Source organism: Hipposideros armiger, unplaced genomic scaffold (assembly GCF_001890085.2).
Source record: "Hipposideros armiger isolate ML-2016 unplaced genomic scaffold, ASM189008v1 scaffold_0, whole genome shotgun sequence".
Classification (NCBI taxonomy): Eukaryota; Metazoa; Chordata; class Mammalia; order Chiroptera; family Hipposideridae; genus Hipposideros; species Hipposideros armiger.
The window spans coordinates 3315812-3334090 of NW_017731350.1; the positions used below are offsets into that span (position 1 = coordinate 3315812).

At 39.3% G+C, this 18279-nt stretch overlaps 1 protein-coding gene across 4 annotated transcripts in view; it reads left to right on the forward strand.

The window, feature by feature from the left end:
- The window catches only part of ASXL2 (ASXL transcriptional regulator 2), a 143484-nt gene that overhangs the window by 40469 nt on the left and 84736 nt on the right, over window positions 1-18279 (forward strand). For 3 of the 4 annotated variants that reach the window (XM_019643761.1, XM_019644008.1, XM_019643926.1), the window contains exons 2-3: window positions 6995-7077; window positions 10420-10422. In XM_019643761.1, the coding sequence (XP_019499306.1) occupies window positions 6995-7077; window positions 10420-10422 (86 nt within the window). The remainder of the gene's footprint in view (window positions 1-6994; window positions 7078-10419; window positions 10423-18279) is intronic. The other variant, XM_019643852.1, reaches the window with a different exon arrangement.

Here is an 18279-nt window from a genome sequence, read left to right on the forward strand (position 1 = left end):
GTGACCCATGGCAGCACAGCTCCAGGTCGAGCTGCCGTTCACCATCTTAGCTGCAGAGGGCAATATCACTGGCCCTTATATGTGGGATATGAACCGGGGCCCTCTGGCGTCCCAAGCCAGTTCTTAACCAACACGCCACTCGGCCAGCCTTTTGTATGTGTCTTTTCAATTTTCTATCAATAGAAATGAATATGTATTATCATTGGGGGAGATCCTTTTTGCTATATGTATGGTGTTTGTGACTGTATGTAGGTTTAACTCAGCACCTGGAATCAATTTGCATGTGGAATACCATGAAATATCATTGGAAGTTGGTAGAATATTAGCCTAATTAACACTAGAGTTTGAGAAACACAGTTTGAGAAATACTCAGAATCTTCCTAGGCCCCACAAGGATCTTGGTTTTCAGTTTTATATTCTTACTCATTATCAAAGGCAGAGCCAGAAACCCACGTCTTAGGATACTTAGATATAATGTAATTATAGACATACATGGGGTCTAACATTTTCATTAAGCTAGTTTTGTCACATTTCAAAATAGACCTGTGAGAAAAAGGTCTCTATCTGATCTTTATGGTTGATGGTCCCATCCCCCTCTTAATCAAAATAGCAAGTGACATTTCTCCAATCCTGTTAGCTTTTCTGCCTCAACAAGTAATAACCTACCCATCATTCAGCAGAGGAATAATTTTCATTCCAATGCATATTTTAGCTAACAAAAGGAAAATTTTTTCTTCATTGAACTCTTACTTCATGTAAAGCTTTATTATTACCCTCTTTAGCCTGGGGAATTAAGAGCTCTGCCATCTGAGTTCAGGCTATGCTGTATAACTTCTCTGAGTCTTACTTTCCTTCCTGGTAAAATAGACATAAAGTAATCCTATGCTGTGCTCTTTCTTGGGTTGTTGTGAGGATCAAAAGAAATAGAATGGCTGTGCAATGTTTATAAGCTGTGAGGCAGTTATAAATATGTAGGAATTAAGGGAGAGGTGTAAAATTTTTACGGTTAGGGGTGGTACTACTTGTGAGTGTCTGAGTATATTTTAGAGTGGTTAAGAGTATCTGTGGAGGGCCAGCCGAGTGGCTCAGTTGGTTAAGAGCTCACTTAGGAGCACCAGTTCTGAGCAGCAGGGCTGCCATTCAGATCCCACGTTAAGGGCCAGTGACGCTGCGCCCTCTACAGCTAAGATGATAAACAACAGCTCGACCTGGAGCTGGGCTGCTGTGAGTCGCTGGCGACGGCATAGGCTGCAGCGGGCTGCCGAGAGCTACATGAGTGGCTGGCAACCAGCTAGAGCTGCGGTGAGCCGTCGTGAGCTGCCGACCAATGACCAGCGACCAATTTCCTCACCCGGGAAGAGCGCAAAGATCATACCAACATGGGCTAGTGAAGCGATGTCCTCCACAACTAGACTGAAGAACAAAACAGGAATTTATCTACCTGTCTGTTTTCCTTCCCCGATTCCCCAACACTGTTCCCCCACAATTCCCCAATAAAATGTTAAAAAAAAAGTGTATCTGTGGAAATGAAGGGAGAAAGTCAAGTGATTTTTCTGGGGAAAAGCATTGCAGGAGGAGGGAGCGTGTACAAAGGCCCAGAATTTGGAATAAATTTGTTATGTTTGAGGAAGGGCAAGGTAATGTGAGAAAAGTGAGACACAGTGTTTCATGGAGAATCTTTTAAGCTGTATAAAGCAATTCAGATTTTATTCTAATTTTAGTTAATTTAATAAAAGTGATAGGGAGCTTAAAACCAGAAGAATAATTTAATTTAAGTTTGTTTTTTTAAATATATTTTTACTGGGGAATTGGGGAAGGGGAACAGACAAGTTGCTGTCCTTTTGTTCTTCAGCCTAGTTGTGGAGGACGTCGCTGCACTGGCCCATGTTGGTGTTATTGCGCTCTTCACGGTGAGGCAGATGAGTTGCCGGCCACTGGACGGCCGCTCATGGTGGCTCTTGGCAGCTCACGCTGGCTGCCGGCCGCTCATGGTAGCTTACGGCATCCCACTGCAGCAGGGGCTGCAGCCTACGCCATTGCCGGCGACTCAGGGCAGCCCAGCTCCAGGTTGAGCTGTTGTTCACCATCTTAGCTGTAGAGGGCGCAGCATCACTGGCCCTAATGGGGGACCCAAACCGGGGCCCTGCAGCTCAGAGCCAGCATCCCAAGCCAACTCCTAACCAACGTGCCATTCGGCTGACCCTAATTTAAGTTTTAAGAAGGTCACTTACTGTCATGTGAATATACAAGTGAGTCATATTAGTTAGGTATAGCTTTGGCTGTGTATAGCAGTTCCTTAAATGATTGAGAAGTTTATTTCTCCTTCATGAGCAGCCTGGAGGTGTAGTCAGTCCACCATTTTTAGGGTATGTCCTTACTTGCATGGATCAGAATGGCTTGTCACCTCCTCTGTTTTCAAAACACTCAGGGTGAAAAAGGGGCCAAAGAGGGACATGCCTCTGCCCATTGAAGATCTGGGGTTTTGAAATTATCATTCCCCTTCATATTCTGTTGTCCAGAATTTGTGTTCCTTACCTAGCTTTGAGGGAGGCCATGAGAGGTCACCCACCTCCCACCCCCAGCCCCTGCAAGTCATTATCCCTTATCATTTATGACCGTATAATATTCAGTTGTGTAGACATACCAGTTTCTTGAATATACTATTATTGGATAAGTAGCCTTTAAATTTTTTTTAATGAGTAACAATATTTTCTTAAATTCTCAATAGTTTAAGTACTGTATTATGTGTACATATTCATTTCATGGTGTCATTTATTGTTGCCAAGTTTTTGCTATCCAAATTAGGGAAAAAAGCATTGAAATATGATATTCGTATTTGTTAGTAAAGTCAAACATTCTGTTTCGTTTTTTCCCCATAAATTTTAATGAGATACTCAATGTGTACATAAAAGTAGACAGTAATATAATAAATATCTTTGTACCGATCATCTAGCTTCTATAAAGATCAATTTATATCCAGTCTCGCTATATTTAAACCCCTATCTAAATTTCCTCCTGTATAATTTTGAAACAAATCCCATACATTATATAATTTCATCTCTCAATATTTTAGGATGCAAATGCTTTTTCATATGGTTTTTATCCAGTTGTATTAACTCTTTTATGAACTATCTGTTCATGTCCATGGTGTATTTTTCTTCGTTTTCAGTGGTTTTACACATATTTGGCATATGAGTATAGATGATAAAGGCCTAGTGTTCTCAGAGGGCCTTAAGATGGATAAAAGTAATAATAAGTTAAATTTTGAGCATGTTAAGTTTGATATGTTTATGGAACATCCAGTGGGGTTGATATTTAATTTAAAAGACAGTTATATGCAGACTGTGTTGCTGTTTTCATTGATCAAAATAGGGGCGATTGAAGGTTTGGGAATAGATGGTATTATTCAGGGTGAGCTCATGGAGTGAAAAGCAAAAGCTGCAAATTCATGCTTGTAAAATATTTAAGGGACAGGCATAGAAAAAGACATCTACAAAGAAGAGTAAGAAGAAACATTTTGGAAAGAAGAAAGTCTGAGAAGAGCAATGTCTAAGAAGGGAATGTTAATAACGTTGTCAGGTGGGCAGAGAGATCAAGGACGATGATAAGGACGATGATAAACGTATTTGTAGCATTTCTATATAGCAGACCCAGGACACAGTGTCCTGTAGTGGTGTAAGATAGCCCTGAGTTTGAATCCTGGCTGCCACTTATCTTGCAGTATTATGTTTGGAAACTTACTTATTGAGCATTAGTTATCCCTTTTTTAAATGGGGGTAATAATGCTTCCTTTATAAGGCTCCTGAGACTTAACTGATAGGATGTATAGATAGCACTTGTTTGTATCTTCTTCATAAGTGGTAGTTGCTGATATCACATTGTGGCGCTTTAATGGCCAATCTAGAATATCTGACTTTAATGATTCCTATTACACAAGTCCTGTATCTGTTGTTACTAACTTGCAATACTAGTTAATATTCTTTTGTTGCTAACATATAGATTCTTGAGAATTGGTTCAATTTTAGCTTTCACTGGCATCTTTTAATTACCAAGTTTTATTTTTTAAATGTTAAGAATGGGAAGCAATTTAGGTATAAGAGTTTCTGCCTAAAATTTGGATCTTAAAAAAAAAGGAAACTTGAAGTTAAATTAAAATGTTATTAGTTCTCTTTTCAAAAAAAAAAGGAAACCAGAATTGACTTACAAGAAGGTATTTTAAAGCACATCTGCTAGTGGCAAATACCCTTAGTTTTCCTTTTTCTGAGAATGTTTTGATTCCCCCTTCATTCTTTTTATTTTTTGTATTGTTTTTTTCCCCCTTCATTCTTTTTTTTTTTTAAGATTTTATTGGGGAATTGGGCGAGGGGAACAACGTTGGGGAATCAGGGAAGGGGAACAGACAAGTTGCTGTCATTTGGTTCTTCAGTCTAGTTGTGGAGGACATCGCTTCACTGGCCCATGTTGGTATTGTGACCATTTCACTCTTCCCGGCTGAGGCAGTCGGTCGCCAGCCATTGGAGGGCTGCACACGGTAGCTCTCCCGGCTGCTCACGGTAGCTTTATGGCAGCCCACTGCAGCCTACGCCATTGCTGGCAACTCACGGCAGCCCAGCTCCAGGTCGAGCTTTTGTTCACCATCCTAGCTGCAGAGGGCGCAGCGTCACTGGCCCTCATGTGGGATCTGAACCGGGGTCCTGCTGCTCAGAGCTGACATCTCAAACCAACTCTTAACCAACTGAGCCGCTCGGCCGGCCCTTTCCCCCTTCATTCTTGAAAGCTATTTTTGCTAGATGGGAATTTGGGATTGATAGTCCTGTTCTTTCAGCACTTTAACATGTTCTCCCACTGCTTCTGCCTTCCACGATTTCTGATTAGAAATCCAGTCACTTGTATTGTTGTTATCCTAAATGGGATATTGTTTTTCCTTGGGTGCTTTCAAGATTTTGTTGTTGTTATTGTCTGTAGTTTTCAGTAGTTAGTTGGCTGTGATATATCTGGGTATGGATTTCTATGAATTTATGTTGTTTAAAATTCATTGACTTTCCTGAAATTTTAAGTGTATATCTTTCACTAAATTTGGGAAGTGTGCTACTGCTATTTCTTCACATGTGTTTTCTGTGCTGTACTCATTTTCCTCTCCTTTTGGGACTCTGGTGACATGACTGGTAGACCTTTTGACTTGTCCTGTTGACTGTTCATTTATTTATTCTATCAGTTGTTTCTCTGTTCATCGGATAGGATAATTTCTATGGTTCTATCTTCAAGTTCACGTATTTTTCCCTCTATTATCTCCATTCTGCAGTTGTGCTCCTCAAGGAAATTTTGTTTATTGAATTATTTAGCCCCCAAATTTTATTATTTGTTATACACACTGAATAATAATTTTATTTCTATGCTGAAACTTTCTTATCTATTTTTTAAAGAATATTTTTCCTGATTTCTTGAAGCATGGTTATAATAGCGGTTTAAAGTTTTGTCTGATAGTTTTAGCATCTTGCCATCTTTGTCTTGTGTGTAGGTTGTCTTTTCCTTTGTGAGATATTACGATTTTCCTGGTTTCTCATACGTCAGGTAATTTTGGATTGTATATTAAATATTTTGATGTTGTGATACTCTGTCTTGTTTAAGTCCTATAGAGAATGTTTATTTATTTTATTTTATTTTATTTTAATTTAATTTTATTTTTTTAGGAATGGGAGGATTTTTTAAGCAGGCTTTGACCTTGTTAGGTTCAGGTCAAGTTTCTGCCTACCTTCTGTACACTAAAATTCCAATGTCTACTTATCATAGTCTTTGCTGAGCTGTTCTATATTTCTGCATGTGTGCCACCTAGTGGCTAATTTGGCAACCCAATACATAGTATGTTTAGGGTCTGGCCCACATATGCATAGCCCTGGGGTGACCCGAGGAGTGTTTATAGAAATTCATGTTAGCACTTTCTCAAGCTCCTTTCTCTTTGCAAGTTCCTTGACACTTGCTGGCTTCAAGAGACCCTTCTCCCTTGTCGTGTGACTAGACAACTGGGGTTGTCATTTCCCTGTTTTGTCACACACTTCTACAACTGCATCTGCCTTCAATGCAGGATGGTTGGGAAAGAATATAAGCCATGGGGATTCCCTTCACATTTGTGGGGACAGAAAGGTTCCTCTTTCTTGGAGGTTTAGGTCCCTGTCTAGACATTGCTGATCTCATCAGTGCCACAGCTGCTGCCTTTGGATTGCTTGGGGACAGGGGCCAAGAGAAAGGGGTAAAACCCCCAGAGGATTGCCCTCCCCCTTTACTGCTCCTCATATAAAAAAAAGAGATGACTTCTTTTGGGGCCATTTCTGTCTGCACTTAGTGTGCAGTTCTGAGTTTGGACTCGCATTGACTTTAGGCTGAGTGGTCCCAGAGGAATCAAAACTAGGCAGCTCACTGCCGCATTAGTAGTACTTCTAGTTGTGTTTTCCTCAGCTAACTGCTATCAGTTTCAGAGTCTTCAGGTAGTTCTGCATTCATTCTGTTCAGGTTTTTAGTTATACATATTCGGTGGGAGAAACAGGATAAACTGCTTACTTCATTTTGATTGAGAATTTTTGAGCATCCATGCCGTTCTAGGCTTTGTTGAAAGTGTGAAGATCAATACTCTTGAAAGTGCTTACAGTAGATCTACAGGTAGGCATGTGGTGTAGGGGTGGAGGCAGAAAATAAACAATTTCATACTATGCATTAATAATAAATAATTGGGTTATTAATCTTTCCTATCTTATTTCTGCTTCAGGTTTTAACTTGTTTGCAACTAAAGGGGAGAAGATCCTATTTATATTCCATTAATTTCCCACTTTTCTTATTACCCCAGAATATAAGGGATGAAAAGTCTTGTGTCTGGATATGTATGTGCTGGATGAAATTAATACGTAGTTATAACAAGAATAAGAAATATAATTACATATATAGTTATAAGAAGAACTTAAAATAAGAAGAAATAATTTATTATTATATACTTGTTTCTCAGGTCTTAGAAAAATACCCCAATACACCCATGAGTCATAAAGAAATTCTTCAAGTTATCCAGAGAGAAGGACTAAAAGAAATCAGGTGAGTTATTTAAATATTATTAGTAATAATTATGAACTTGATTAGAGTATTTTATAGTATATAGCAGTGTACTTTAGTCCTAAGGATTGATTATTTAGTAATAACTGCATGTTAATTTCTGATTTATCCAGTTGTCAGATCTTTGGAGTTTTCAATCATAGCACAGTTATAAAACCAAAAGTAAGTTTAAAAACTTAGAAAGTAGCTATCTCCACACCCATGCACTGTAATTCTTAGGAAGGCCTGGAGCCATCTTCAAGCCTTAATCTATCAATTCAGGCTTTTGATGTAATAAGCTTGGTCATTGGCAGATAAAAAGTACTCTACTGCAAGGGAAGTGCCAGAGGTAGACAGTCTAGGGAGAAATAACCTTAGCTTAAAAGAATAAAAGAGTATAAATTTTAAACAATAGTTTTGTTATGTTCAAATACAGCAGCCTGGGGCCAACTAATATAGGACCAAAGATAAAACACACTGTAATTTCTAAAAGCCTTATGATATTAAAGTAGCATGTAATAGTCCTTGTTCATAATCAAGATCTTTGTCATCAAGAAATGTTAAAATTATGTTCAATGTATGTTAAGGCAGAAACCTGGGAGTCTACATTTGAGGTATTTTCATTAAGATAGGAAAAGGTTGCGGTGCTTTTAAACTTTTCAAACTGCTACTTGTTGTCCTCAACTGGGGGTAGTACTGTGTAACATCCTTAGGGAAAGTGTTCAGAATTTTGGGGGCTGTTTTTGAATGTCACAATGACTAGAAAGGAGGGAGCACTATGACATTTAATGAGCAGGTTGCAGGGATGCTAAATGGCTTGCATTGTGTTGGACAGTCCTTCACATTGAAGAATTCTTCAGCTTAGATGTCAGTAGTGTTCCTATTGAGAAATAGTGAACTATGCTGATATATTTGTAAATAGACAGCAGTATATTTTTTGATAAATATTGGGTTGTCGGAAAAGTTATGACGTATTTTTTCTGATTTTCGTTTCAAAAATGCGTCATGACTTTTCCGACAACCCAATAGTTATTACATATTCTAGGTTTTAATTCTCATTTTCTTTTCTTTAACATGAAATTCAATTTGAGATTTTTTTATTGGCCTTTCTTTTCTAATGCTGTTAAAAAGTTTTGATTTATGGCCAAATGTCAGTAGGCTGGGAATAAATTAGGTTTGCTTTAATAATATGAAACAATGAAGTATAAATTAGTATATCTCACTTTATGTAATGTATGTCCCTGAAAAATTGTGTGAAGCTTTGTAAATTAAAACATTAAAATGCATTTAAAGAATTAGCTTTTAAACATATTTTTTTGTAAATTATTTAAAAAATGTATTGATATATTTGTAAACTTTTATTTGAATTAGATTAAACATAAAGCATAAAACACATTTAATCACAGATCAATTTTTACACGTCTACAGGAGAAAAGGATAGTGATTATTGTGACTCTTAGGAACAAATTCTACTAAGGTATTCTAATATCCTTTTATTAACACTATTAGGTCTTACTGAATAGGTATGAGCTAGAGATTTCACTCATTTTCATAAAATTAGATACACACTGGGGAAATAGCCAGGAAATCTGGTATAGAGAGATCAGACTCCATCTGTCCCTTAGGTCCAGGCGCCAATTGCAGGATTGATCATCCATGTCTTAACATAATAAGGCTCTGTGACTTTAAACTTGTCATCATTCCTAGGGAGCAGGCGAGAATAGCAAATAAAGAATAATAAATACATAAAGCATAGAAAGAAGAAAAGGAAGAACTAGTAAAAAAAAAAAACAAGATGGTAGAGTCATGAAAAAAAGCTTCTGGCTTCATTTAGTGACAATAGTTTACAAGTAGCTATTCTTGGTTAAACTAGATTGTTGTGGTGATGCAGTTATATGACCACAAAACAGTGTTTTCTAAGTCACCAGTGACTTGTATTTTGTCAACTCCACAGGACTTTTAGTTTTTCTTGGCTTCTCAGCATTATTTCACACATCTGACTACTACTTCCTTCTTGAAACTTTTTTGTTACCTGAAGTGACCACAAACATTCCTGCTGTCCTTTTTTCCTCTCTAAGTTTTCCTTCTCATTACCTTCTCCCCAAATGACGTGCACTTTTGTCCATTTTCATAGGTTTAAGTATCATTTTTGGTTTGTCGGTTCCCAGATATGTAGGGAAGCTGCTTCCCACCTCAGCCTTTGTACATTCTGACCCCTTAGCAAGGGGCATGTTTTCCCTCACTTAACTCTTATTTATTTTTCAGGTGTCAGTTTGAATATGTTTTTTTCAGAGAACTTTGACACTTCCTGGTCTAGATCACATTTTCCTTTTTTAGTTTATTACAGTGTTCTGTGTTCTTTCTTCACAGCACTTCAGGTTTAAAATTAAATATTTTTGTGATCTTAAATCAGATAGCTTCTCTATCGCTTATATTAAGCCAGCTCCACGAGGGCAGTGACATTGTCTGTTCTTCCCCGTCCACCCTTCCTGTAGTGCTTGGCACATAACAGGTATTGAAAGCCTACTTGTTAATAATATATGAAGTATCAGTGGTTGGAAGATGACATTCAAACATAGTTACACTTACTCTCTTGCTGCTGTGATGTGTCAAATGGTAGTCTTACAATCTTTAAAGTTTCTAGACAGATTACAGAATGAAATAGATAATGTGCTTATTGAAGATGTGCTGCTTCTTACAGTTTTATTTTTCTTTCTCAGTCCTCAATACAATGGCTTTTCCTTTTCCCTTTTTAGTTTTTCCTCTGCTCCCCCATTTTGAAGGATCTTGCTAAATTTTGATTATTCTATACTAGATTGTTTTGTTTTATTTTATAATATATTTAAGTGGAAACAGCCCAAATGTCCATCAGCTGTTGAGTGGGTAAATAAAATGTGATATATATACATTCAATGGAATTATTCAGCTTTAAGAATGAATGAAATTCTGATACATACAACATGGATGAACATTAAAAACATGCTAAGTGAAATAAGCCAGGCACAAAAGAACAAATATTGTACAATTTCACTTACATGAGATACTTAGAGTAGGCAAACTTACAGAAACAGAAAGTAGAATAGAAATTACCAGGGGCTGAGAGTAAGGGGGGATAATAGGGAGTTATTTTTTAATTGGTACAGAGTGTTTTGGGGGATGATGAAAAAGTTGTGGAAATAATTAGTGGTAATGGTTGCGCAACTTTGTGAATGTATTGAAATGCCACTGAATTGTACACTTAAAAGTGGTTAAAATGGTCACTTGTATATTATGTATATTTTGCCACAACCAGCTTTCAAGGAGGCCCCTCTATATCCTTAGGTTGCGATTCAGATTTCTATGGAGAAGGTTGAGCTCTGGTCCAGTGGATTACAAAGTCACTGGTGCTGTTGCTTGGGGACACATAGGAAACCGCCTATTGGGTACTAGAAGAACTTGCTGGGCACCTGTCCAAGTCACTGGGGTTCCAGCTCAGGCACCAGCATAATTTTCTGTGAAGCTACCCGCATGCGTTCTGCTGATCCTTGCTGAAGGGTGAATGCCATTGAGTGTCCCTCCTGTTGCTGGGTGTGTAATGCCACAAGAGCAAGCAAGCCAGAGCACACTAACCAGAAAGAAAAGCCTCCTCCCCTCCCCCTGCTTCTGCAGTGTCCCTTTAGCACTCTACTCACAAAACTTAATTTTGAGCCAAGTTGGCAAAGGAGAAGTGTTTGTAGGGTCCAGCTCTGCTGTCACAGAGAAAGGCAAAGAAGGCTGGATTTAGAACTAAAAGTCAATAAATTGATAACTGGCACAGAAGCCTTTAGTAGTTTTCCGTAGAATAACTGAGATCATTGGTCCTACATACTTTTGTTTGCTTTATTTATTTCTGTCTGCACCCCAGCCAAACTGATACACAGCTGTTCCCTGTATAGGAGCTAAGATTTTCACTCTTAACACATGAGCAATCTTTTATCTTTGTCTTTTTTATATTTATAGTGGGGTTTTTATTGATAGCATATAGTTTTAAAAATCCAATTTGATAATCAACATGATTAGCTTTAGTCTGCCATTTTATTATTTTCTGTTTTTATTTTTTTATTTCACTGTAACCTCTCTACTGCCTTCTTTTTTTAAATTATTTTTTATTGTGAAATATACATTTTTTAGAATTAGTTTCAGCTGTATGTACTGCCTTCTTTTGAATTGAGTTTTGCAGTGTGTGTGTGTGTGTGTAAAACTTTTTGGCTATATCTCTTTGTTTTTTAAGTGGTTGCTTTAGAGATTATAATATACATCCAAACCTTTCATTGACTTCTTAGAGTTACTATTTTACCACCTTAAATAAAATGTAGAAGCTTTACTACCATTTTAGTCCTTTACTCATGCCCTTTATTTTCATAGTTGTCGTAGGCGTTAGGTCTCATACATGGAATTCCCCACCAGACAGTGTCACTGAATTTTGCTTTCCAGTCATAAATGGTTCAAAGACTTAACAGTGTTTACCCAGATGTTTATCATTTCTTTTGTTCTTCCTTCTTTTCCTAAATTCCACATTTCCCTCTAGTACCATTTTCCTTCAGCCTGAAGAACTTTCCTTTTAGTATTTCTTTTAGAGCAGGTCTGCTGTTGATGAATTCTGTTTTCTTCTGAGAATGTCTTTGTTGTGCCTTCATTTTGAAGATCTTTTTTTTTCTGGATATTGAATTCTGTGTTGACAGTTCTTTTCTCTCAGTACTTAAAAAATATTGCTCCACTGCCTTCTGATCTCCATGGTTTTTGATGAGAAATCCATGGTCATTTGACCCATTGTTTTCATATAAGTAATGCTTTGTTTTCTCTGATTGCTTTCAAGATAATTTCTTTGTTTAATTTTCAGTAGTTCGATTTTTGATGTGTCTAGGTGTGGATTTCTTTGTGTTTAATCTGTTTAGCATTCACTGAGCTTCTTGAATTTGTACCTTTATGTCTTTTGCCAAATTTGGCAAATTTTCAGCCATTCTTCAAATTTTTTTTTTTTAAAGATTTTTATTGGGGAATTGGGGGGATGGGAACAGTGCTGGGGAATTGGGGGAAGGGGAACAGACAAGTTGCTGTCATTGTTCACCATCTTAGCTGCACAGGGCAGTGTCACTGGCCCTCATATGTGGGATCCGAACCGGGGCCCTCTGGCGTCCCAAGCCAGCTCTTAACCACCAAGCCACTTGGCTGGCCCTTTCTTTTTTTTTTTTTTTAAAGTAGGCAGTCAGCCCAGTTGTTCTCAGACTACATGGTCTGTCTTACTTATGTAGGTGTGGGATCATTAATCAGTTCAGTTTTTAAAGGCCTCTGCTCTGCCGTTTTGGATCTGTTCCATGCACGTGCTACTCATGGGTAGTCTGAGATGTGAGCAGTGGTTCAGTTCTCAAAGCTTTTGCTGTGTTGGTTGGGAATGTCCCAAGTATTCACAGTTCAGGGATGAGCCCAGGCTTTGTGTGGGAATTAGAGGATTCCTTTCTCCAGTTGTCTTCTCTCTGGACACCCCCCTGCCTCCCGGCCTGCAGTGTCTTTTTTTACCCAGTCTTCTGTTCAAAGAGGGCTTTTCTGAGAATTTTATCTATCCCCTATCGTAATATATCTCCTTAACTAGGGCCTACTCTTGAGTCAAAGTGGTGAGAGGAAAACCCAGAAAACTCACTGTGCGAGAGTTTAGCCAACTGTGAAATTAAAGGCAACAGTCCACATGACCACCCTCACTTATTAGAACAACTGCATTGTTTAGGGGTTCCCAAGACTACTCTCAAGGCTTGATCATTTGCTAGAAGTACTTGCAAATTCACTAAAAACTGTTATACTCATGGTTATGGGAAGGATACAGGAAAAGGATAAAGATTACGATTAGCCAGGGGAAGAGACATACTGGGCCGAGTAAAGGTAAAGTACCAACCACAGAGCTTCTAGGGACCCCCTTCCCATGACTTAAGACAGTGTTAATTATCAGCATCAATGTGTTACAATATGCATAGAATTTTTCCAGTCAAGGAAGCTCATTCGAGCCTCGGTCTCCAGAGATTTTATTGGGGGCCCATCATGTAGACATGATTCATTACCCACAGGGCTGATCTCAGTTTACAGTGTCAAACCCCTCTAGAGGTCAACTGATATATTGAGACACAAGCCCCCACTCTAAATCCCATTGTTTGTATGGCTCAAAGCATCCACTCTCTATTACAATGTTATTATTTTGCTGGCCTAAGGCCACAGTAGGGCCTAGTGATTATCTCCTAAAAGCCAAGGGCAAAGGCCAGACTTGTCTTTAGGTAAGAGTAAGTTATTTTACTACATACCCCTATATGAATCAGGTTGTGACTTCCCAGTGTGCTAGCTTTCTTAATTTTCAGTGTTTTAGGTAGTTACTTTTAAAAAAAAGATTTTATTGGGGAATTGGGGGAAGGGGAACAGCATTGCGGAATCGGGGAAGGGGAACAGACAGGTAGACAAATTACTGTTTTTGTTCTTCAGTCTAGTTGTGGATGACGTCGCTTCATTGGCCCATGTTGGTATGATCACTGTGCTCTTCCCGGGTAAGGCAATCGGTCGCCGGTCATTAGTCAGCCGCTCACAGCGGCTCCCGGCAGCTCACACCGGCTGCTGGCTGCTCACGATAACTGTTGGCCACTCATGTAGCTCATGGCAGCCCACTGCAGCCCCGCTGCAGCCTATGCCGTCGCCGGCGACTCACAGCAGCCCAGCTCCAGGTCGAGCTGTTGTTCATCATTTTAGCTATAGAGAGCGTAGCATCACGGGCCCTCATGTGGGATCCGAACCGGAGCCCTACTGTTCAGAGCTGGTGTCCTAAGCCAGCTCTTAACCAATGCGCCAGTCGGCTGGCCCAGCATACAGTGGTTTTATTTAGTAAATTCACCCAAAATATTTTCATCACCCTGAAAAGAAACCTTGTACTCATTAGCCATCACTCCCCTTCCTTGCCACCCTCTCCTATGCCCCAGCCCTAGGTAACTACTAGTGTACTTTCTGTCTCCATGGATTTGTAAATTTTGGATTGGAATCATATATGTGGTCTTTTGTGACTGGCTTCTTTTGCACAGTGTAATGATTTGAAGATTCATTTATGTTGTAGCATTAATCAGTACCTCATTCCTTATTGCTGAATAACATCCCATCATATGCATACACCACGTTTTGTCTATCCATTTACTCATTGATGGACATTTGGGTTTCCACTTCTTGGCTATTATGAATAATAATAGTATGAACGTTCATGTACAGATTTTTGCATGGTAAGTGGCTTTTTGTATTTTTGTCCACAGCTTTTAGTTGTAACTAGCCAGAGAGCTAGGCGTTGTGGGCCTCTTCTGCTTTCACCAGCACTGGAAGTCCCAGTCAATTTTAAATCATGAAATTGGATTGTGCTTGAAATTCATGGAACCTTCCATGATTAATCCAGAAATTTCAAGTCTGAACAATTTGTGTTTTTCTTTGGCTTAGAATAGAATTCTAGATTTTGGTGTAACCATTGTTTTCCAGTCAATTTTAAGTTACAGTAGGGGAGATGTTATCACAAATAGTCTGATGTAGGCCATCTAACACCGGTATTTTATGACTAGGTGTTTGGAACCTCACTGTTGACTAGTTCCATAATTAGAGCCTGGGTTTTCTACCAAATAAGTAAGTGAATGTGAATAGAATACAGCAAACCAGTGTAAATCCATTGGCATGGTTAAATGGTTAAGCATTGCTCTGTCGAAATGTGTAGTCAGTCCTCAAAGGGAAATAATACACATACCTCAAACATTTGCTTCTGATAATTACAAGGTGATGTATTATCTGATTTATGTTTGAGGTAAATATTTATATTTAGGTAAATGTAATATATGAAGAATGGATGACAGCAGCCATGAGTTGAAGGGATTAAAGAGACCAACAAAGAGGCTGTTTTTATAGATTAGGCAAAATGTGGTTTGTATTAGGGTGAAGGTAAGGAGTGCTGGAGAGGATAGACAGATTTGAGATACTACATGTTTCAGGACTTGCTGATGGATTAGATGTGGGAGGTGACAGGAAGGAGAAAATAAAAAATGAATTCTAGGGTTCCTGATTGAACAGCTGCCGTACATCATAGAGAAGAAGAACTGAGGAATGAAACTGGTAAAGTGAGGGGGTTGATTAATAAAGGATTCATTGAGCATATATTGTGGGTTCAAAAATCCATTTTGAACCTCATGAGGAGTGAGGAGGTATCAGTTGTGAGGAGTGGTTTTGTTATAAATGTCAAGACAGCAATTCAAAGGTAGCAGCGACCTGGAGCTGTAGCATAGGAATCTATTTCCAGAGATGATTATCTAATACCTGTTTTGGACGTCAGTGAGTACCTAGTTCCTGGTGTGGAATAGAATCTAAAAATCCTTTTCTTTGGTGATAATATATTTTCACGTATGTTACAAGTCTAGGTTTATAAGTTAGGTGCTGAAGACAGTTTTTTAAATATAAATTTTTACTTTTGGAAAATTCTAAACTAAAACAAAAGTATGCATCCTCCAGCATAAATTATAAATAGTCTTTCCACCCTAGACTGTTTTGAAATAAATTTCAGGCATTTTACTTCCAACATTCTAGTGTATATCCGAGATTATTTGTGTGCAATTTGGATATTCTGGCTTTTTATGAAAAATAGAGGAACTAAACGTAGACATTAAGCACACATGCTATTGATTAAAAACACACACACAGAATAGTACGTAAATCAAGTACTTATGTATACTTTGAGACCGTTCCTGCTAACTCCTTACTGTTACCAACACTCATCACTACTACTATCCTTTGTCTGTTGTACAGCAGATTTTTTCCCTTCATCAACTGTGGCTGCCATTAATATTTACAAACATGCTTTTGCAGTATTAAGTGTAGGACTCCAAGCCTTTCTTCTAAGTAGCCATTGCGTTCAAGTGTTTCCTTCTCCCTTCCTGTGGAATTTTCTTAACCTGCTTTGCTCATCCTATTAGCTGTATTGTCTTGACTTTTCTTATTAAAAGCTAATAGGGAAAGAGAGTTTTTAGGGAATTAGAGAAGATAGCAAAGTATTAATTTGTCTTTCCATTCATGAGTAGAAGAGGGAAGAGAAGTTAGGAAGAGTCTTGGTGTTCATGAATGTATCATCCACAGATTGAGTATTTTTTGAATTAGTCCATTCATGAGTGGTCCCAAGGGTCCATGATATATACTAATTAGTAATTTTGGTGAATCATGAATTTGAATCTTTTACACCATAAGATTGGTGTGCAGGTCAGTAAGTTTTGTAGTTAATAAATGAGTGTAGTCAATGGCCTAGCTTTTTTTTTTTTTTTTTTAATGGGGAACAGCCATGGTCATCAGTTACACATTGCTTTCATGCTACAATGGCATAGTTGACTGTTTTAAGAAGGGTGCAGGGCCGGCCAAGTGGCGCGATGGTTAAGAACTGGCTTGGGATGCCAGAGGGCCCCGGTTCGGATTCCACATATGAGGGCCAGTGACACTGCCCTCCACAGCTAAGATGCTGAACAACAGCTCAACCTGGAGCTGGGCTGCCATGAGTCGCCAGCGACGGCGTAGGCTGCAGCCCCTGTGGCAGTGGGTTGCCATGGGCTACCGTGTGTAGCCAGCAGCCAGCGTGAGCGGCCAGCAGCCGCAGTGAGCGGCCGTCCAGAAGCCGGCGACTGATCTGCCTCGCCTGGGAAGAGCACAATGATGGTGCCAACTTGGGCCAGTGAAGCAACGTCCTCCACAACTAGACTGAAGAACAAAACGACAGCAACTTGTCTGTTCCCCTTCCCCCAATTCCCCAGCACTGTTCTTCCCCCAATTCCCCAATTAAAAAAAAGAATCTAAAAAGAAGGGTGCAGCTCACAGTGGCCCATGCGGGGATCGAACCGGCAACCATGGTGTTAGCACCGTGCTCTAACCAACTGAGTTAACCAGCCTAACTGTTAAATTAGGTTGATCATTACTTATTTGTTACTTCTGAAAGAAGTCAAGAAATATTTAAAAGCATTGGTTCTTTATGGAAAAAGCCCTGGAAGGAAGACGTAAGTGCTAGTTATATAGTAGTACTGGCAGATTTGGGGACAAGCAGATGAGTTAGACTGTGTTTCTTGCAAATGAAGTTTATTTGTAGTACAACATGATGCCCCTGATAAACAGCATCCCTGTGTGGGTGGTCTTTTGCATTCCTCATCCTCTCCTCCCTCACCAACTCCCTTTCCAAACCAGGCACATTATTTCAGTCATAGAATGTTATAGCAGCAAAAGATAATTGGGATATTATAGTTACATCTCATTTTGTTATCAGAGAATTAAGGCCCATGGAGAGTGAGACTTGGCCACGTTCATACAGCTGGCTCAGTGAAACTAGAAACCGAGGCTTACTGCTTCCGGTTTTGCTCTTTTCAGTACACCATACCACCTGTACATCCACAGTTCTTCCTACCCTTCTGGTTAGTGTATATGCTCTATTATTCTTCAAATCAAACTTATATCATGTGCTGGCATATGACAATATTAGGTTAGTTGCTTTCTAACTGTACACTGCTTTCTGGAAAAATTTGAAATTAAAACTGCACAGGCTGGCCAAGTGGTGCGTTGGTTAAGAGCTGGCTTGGGACGCCAGAGGGCCCCGGTTCGGATCCCACATATGAGGGCCAGTTACACTGCCCTCTACAGCTAACATGCTGAACAACAGCTCAACCTGGAGCTGGGCTGCCCGTGAGTCGCCGGCGACGGCATAGGCTGCAACCCCTGCTGCAGTGGGTTGCCGTGGGCTACCGTGTGTAGCCAGCGTGAGTGGCCAGTAGCCGCAGTGAGCGGCCATCCAGAAGCCAGCGACTGATCTGCCTCACCTGGGAAGAGCGCAATGATAGTGCCAGCTTGGGCCAGTGAAGCAACGTCCTCCACAACTAGACTGAAGAACAAAAGGACAGCAACTTGTCTGTTCCCATCCCCCAATTCTCCAATTAAAAAAGAAACGAACAAACAAAACTGCATCCATTTTAATACCTTAGCTTCTGAAAGGGCCAGTACATTTTTAAAGAACTTATCTTAATAGCTTTTAAGTAGATCTTTTTTTTTTTTTTTAAGATTTTTTATTGGGGAATTGGGGGGATCGGAACAGTGCTGGGGAACTGGGGGAAGGGGAACAGACAAGTTGCTGTCATTTTGTTCTTCAGTCTAGTTGTGGAGGATGTTGCTTCA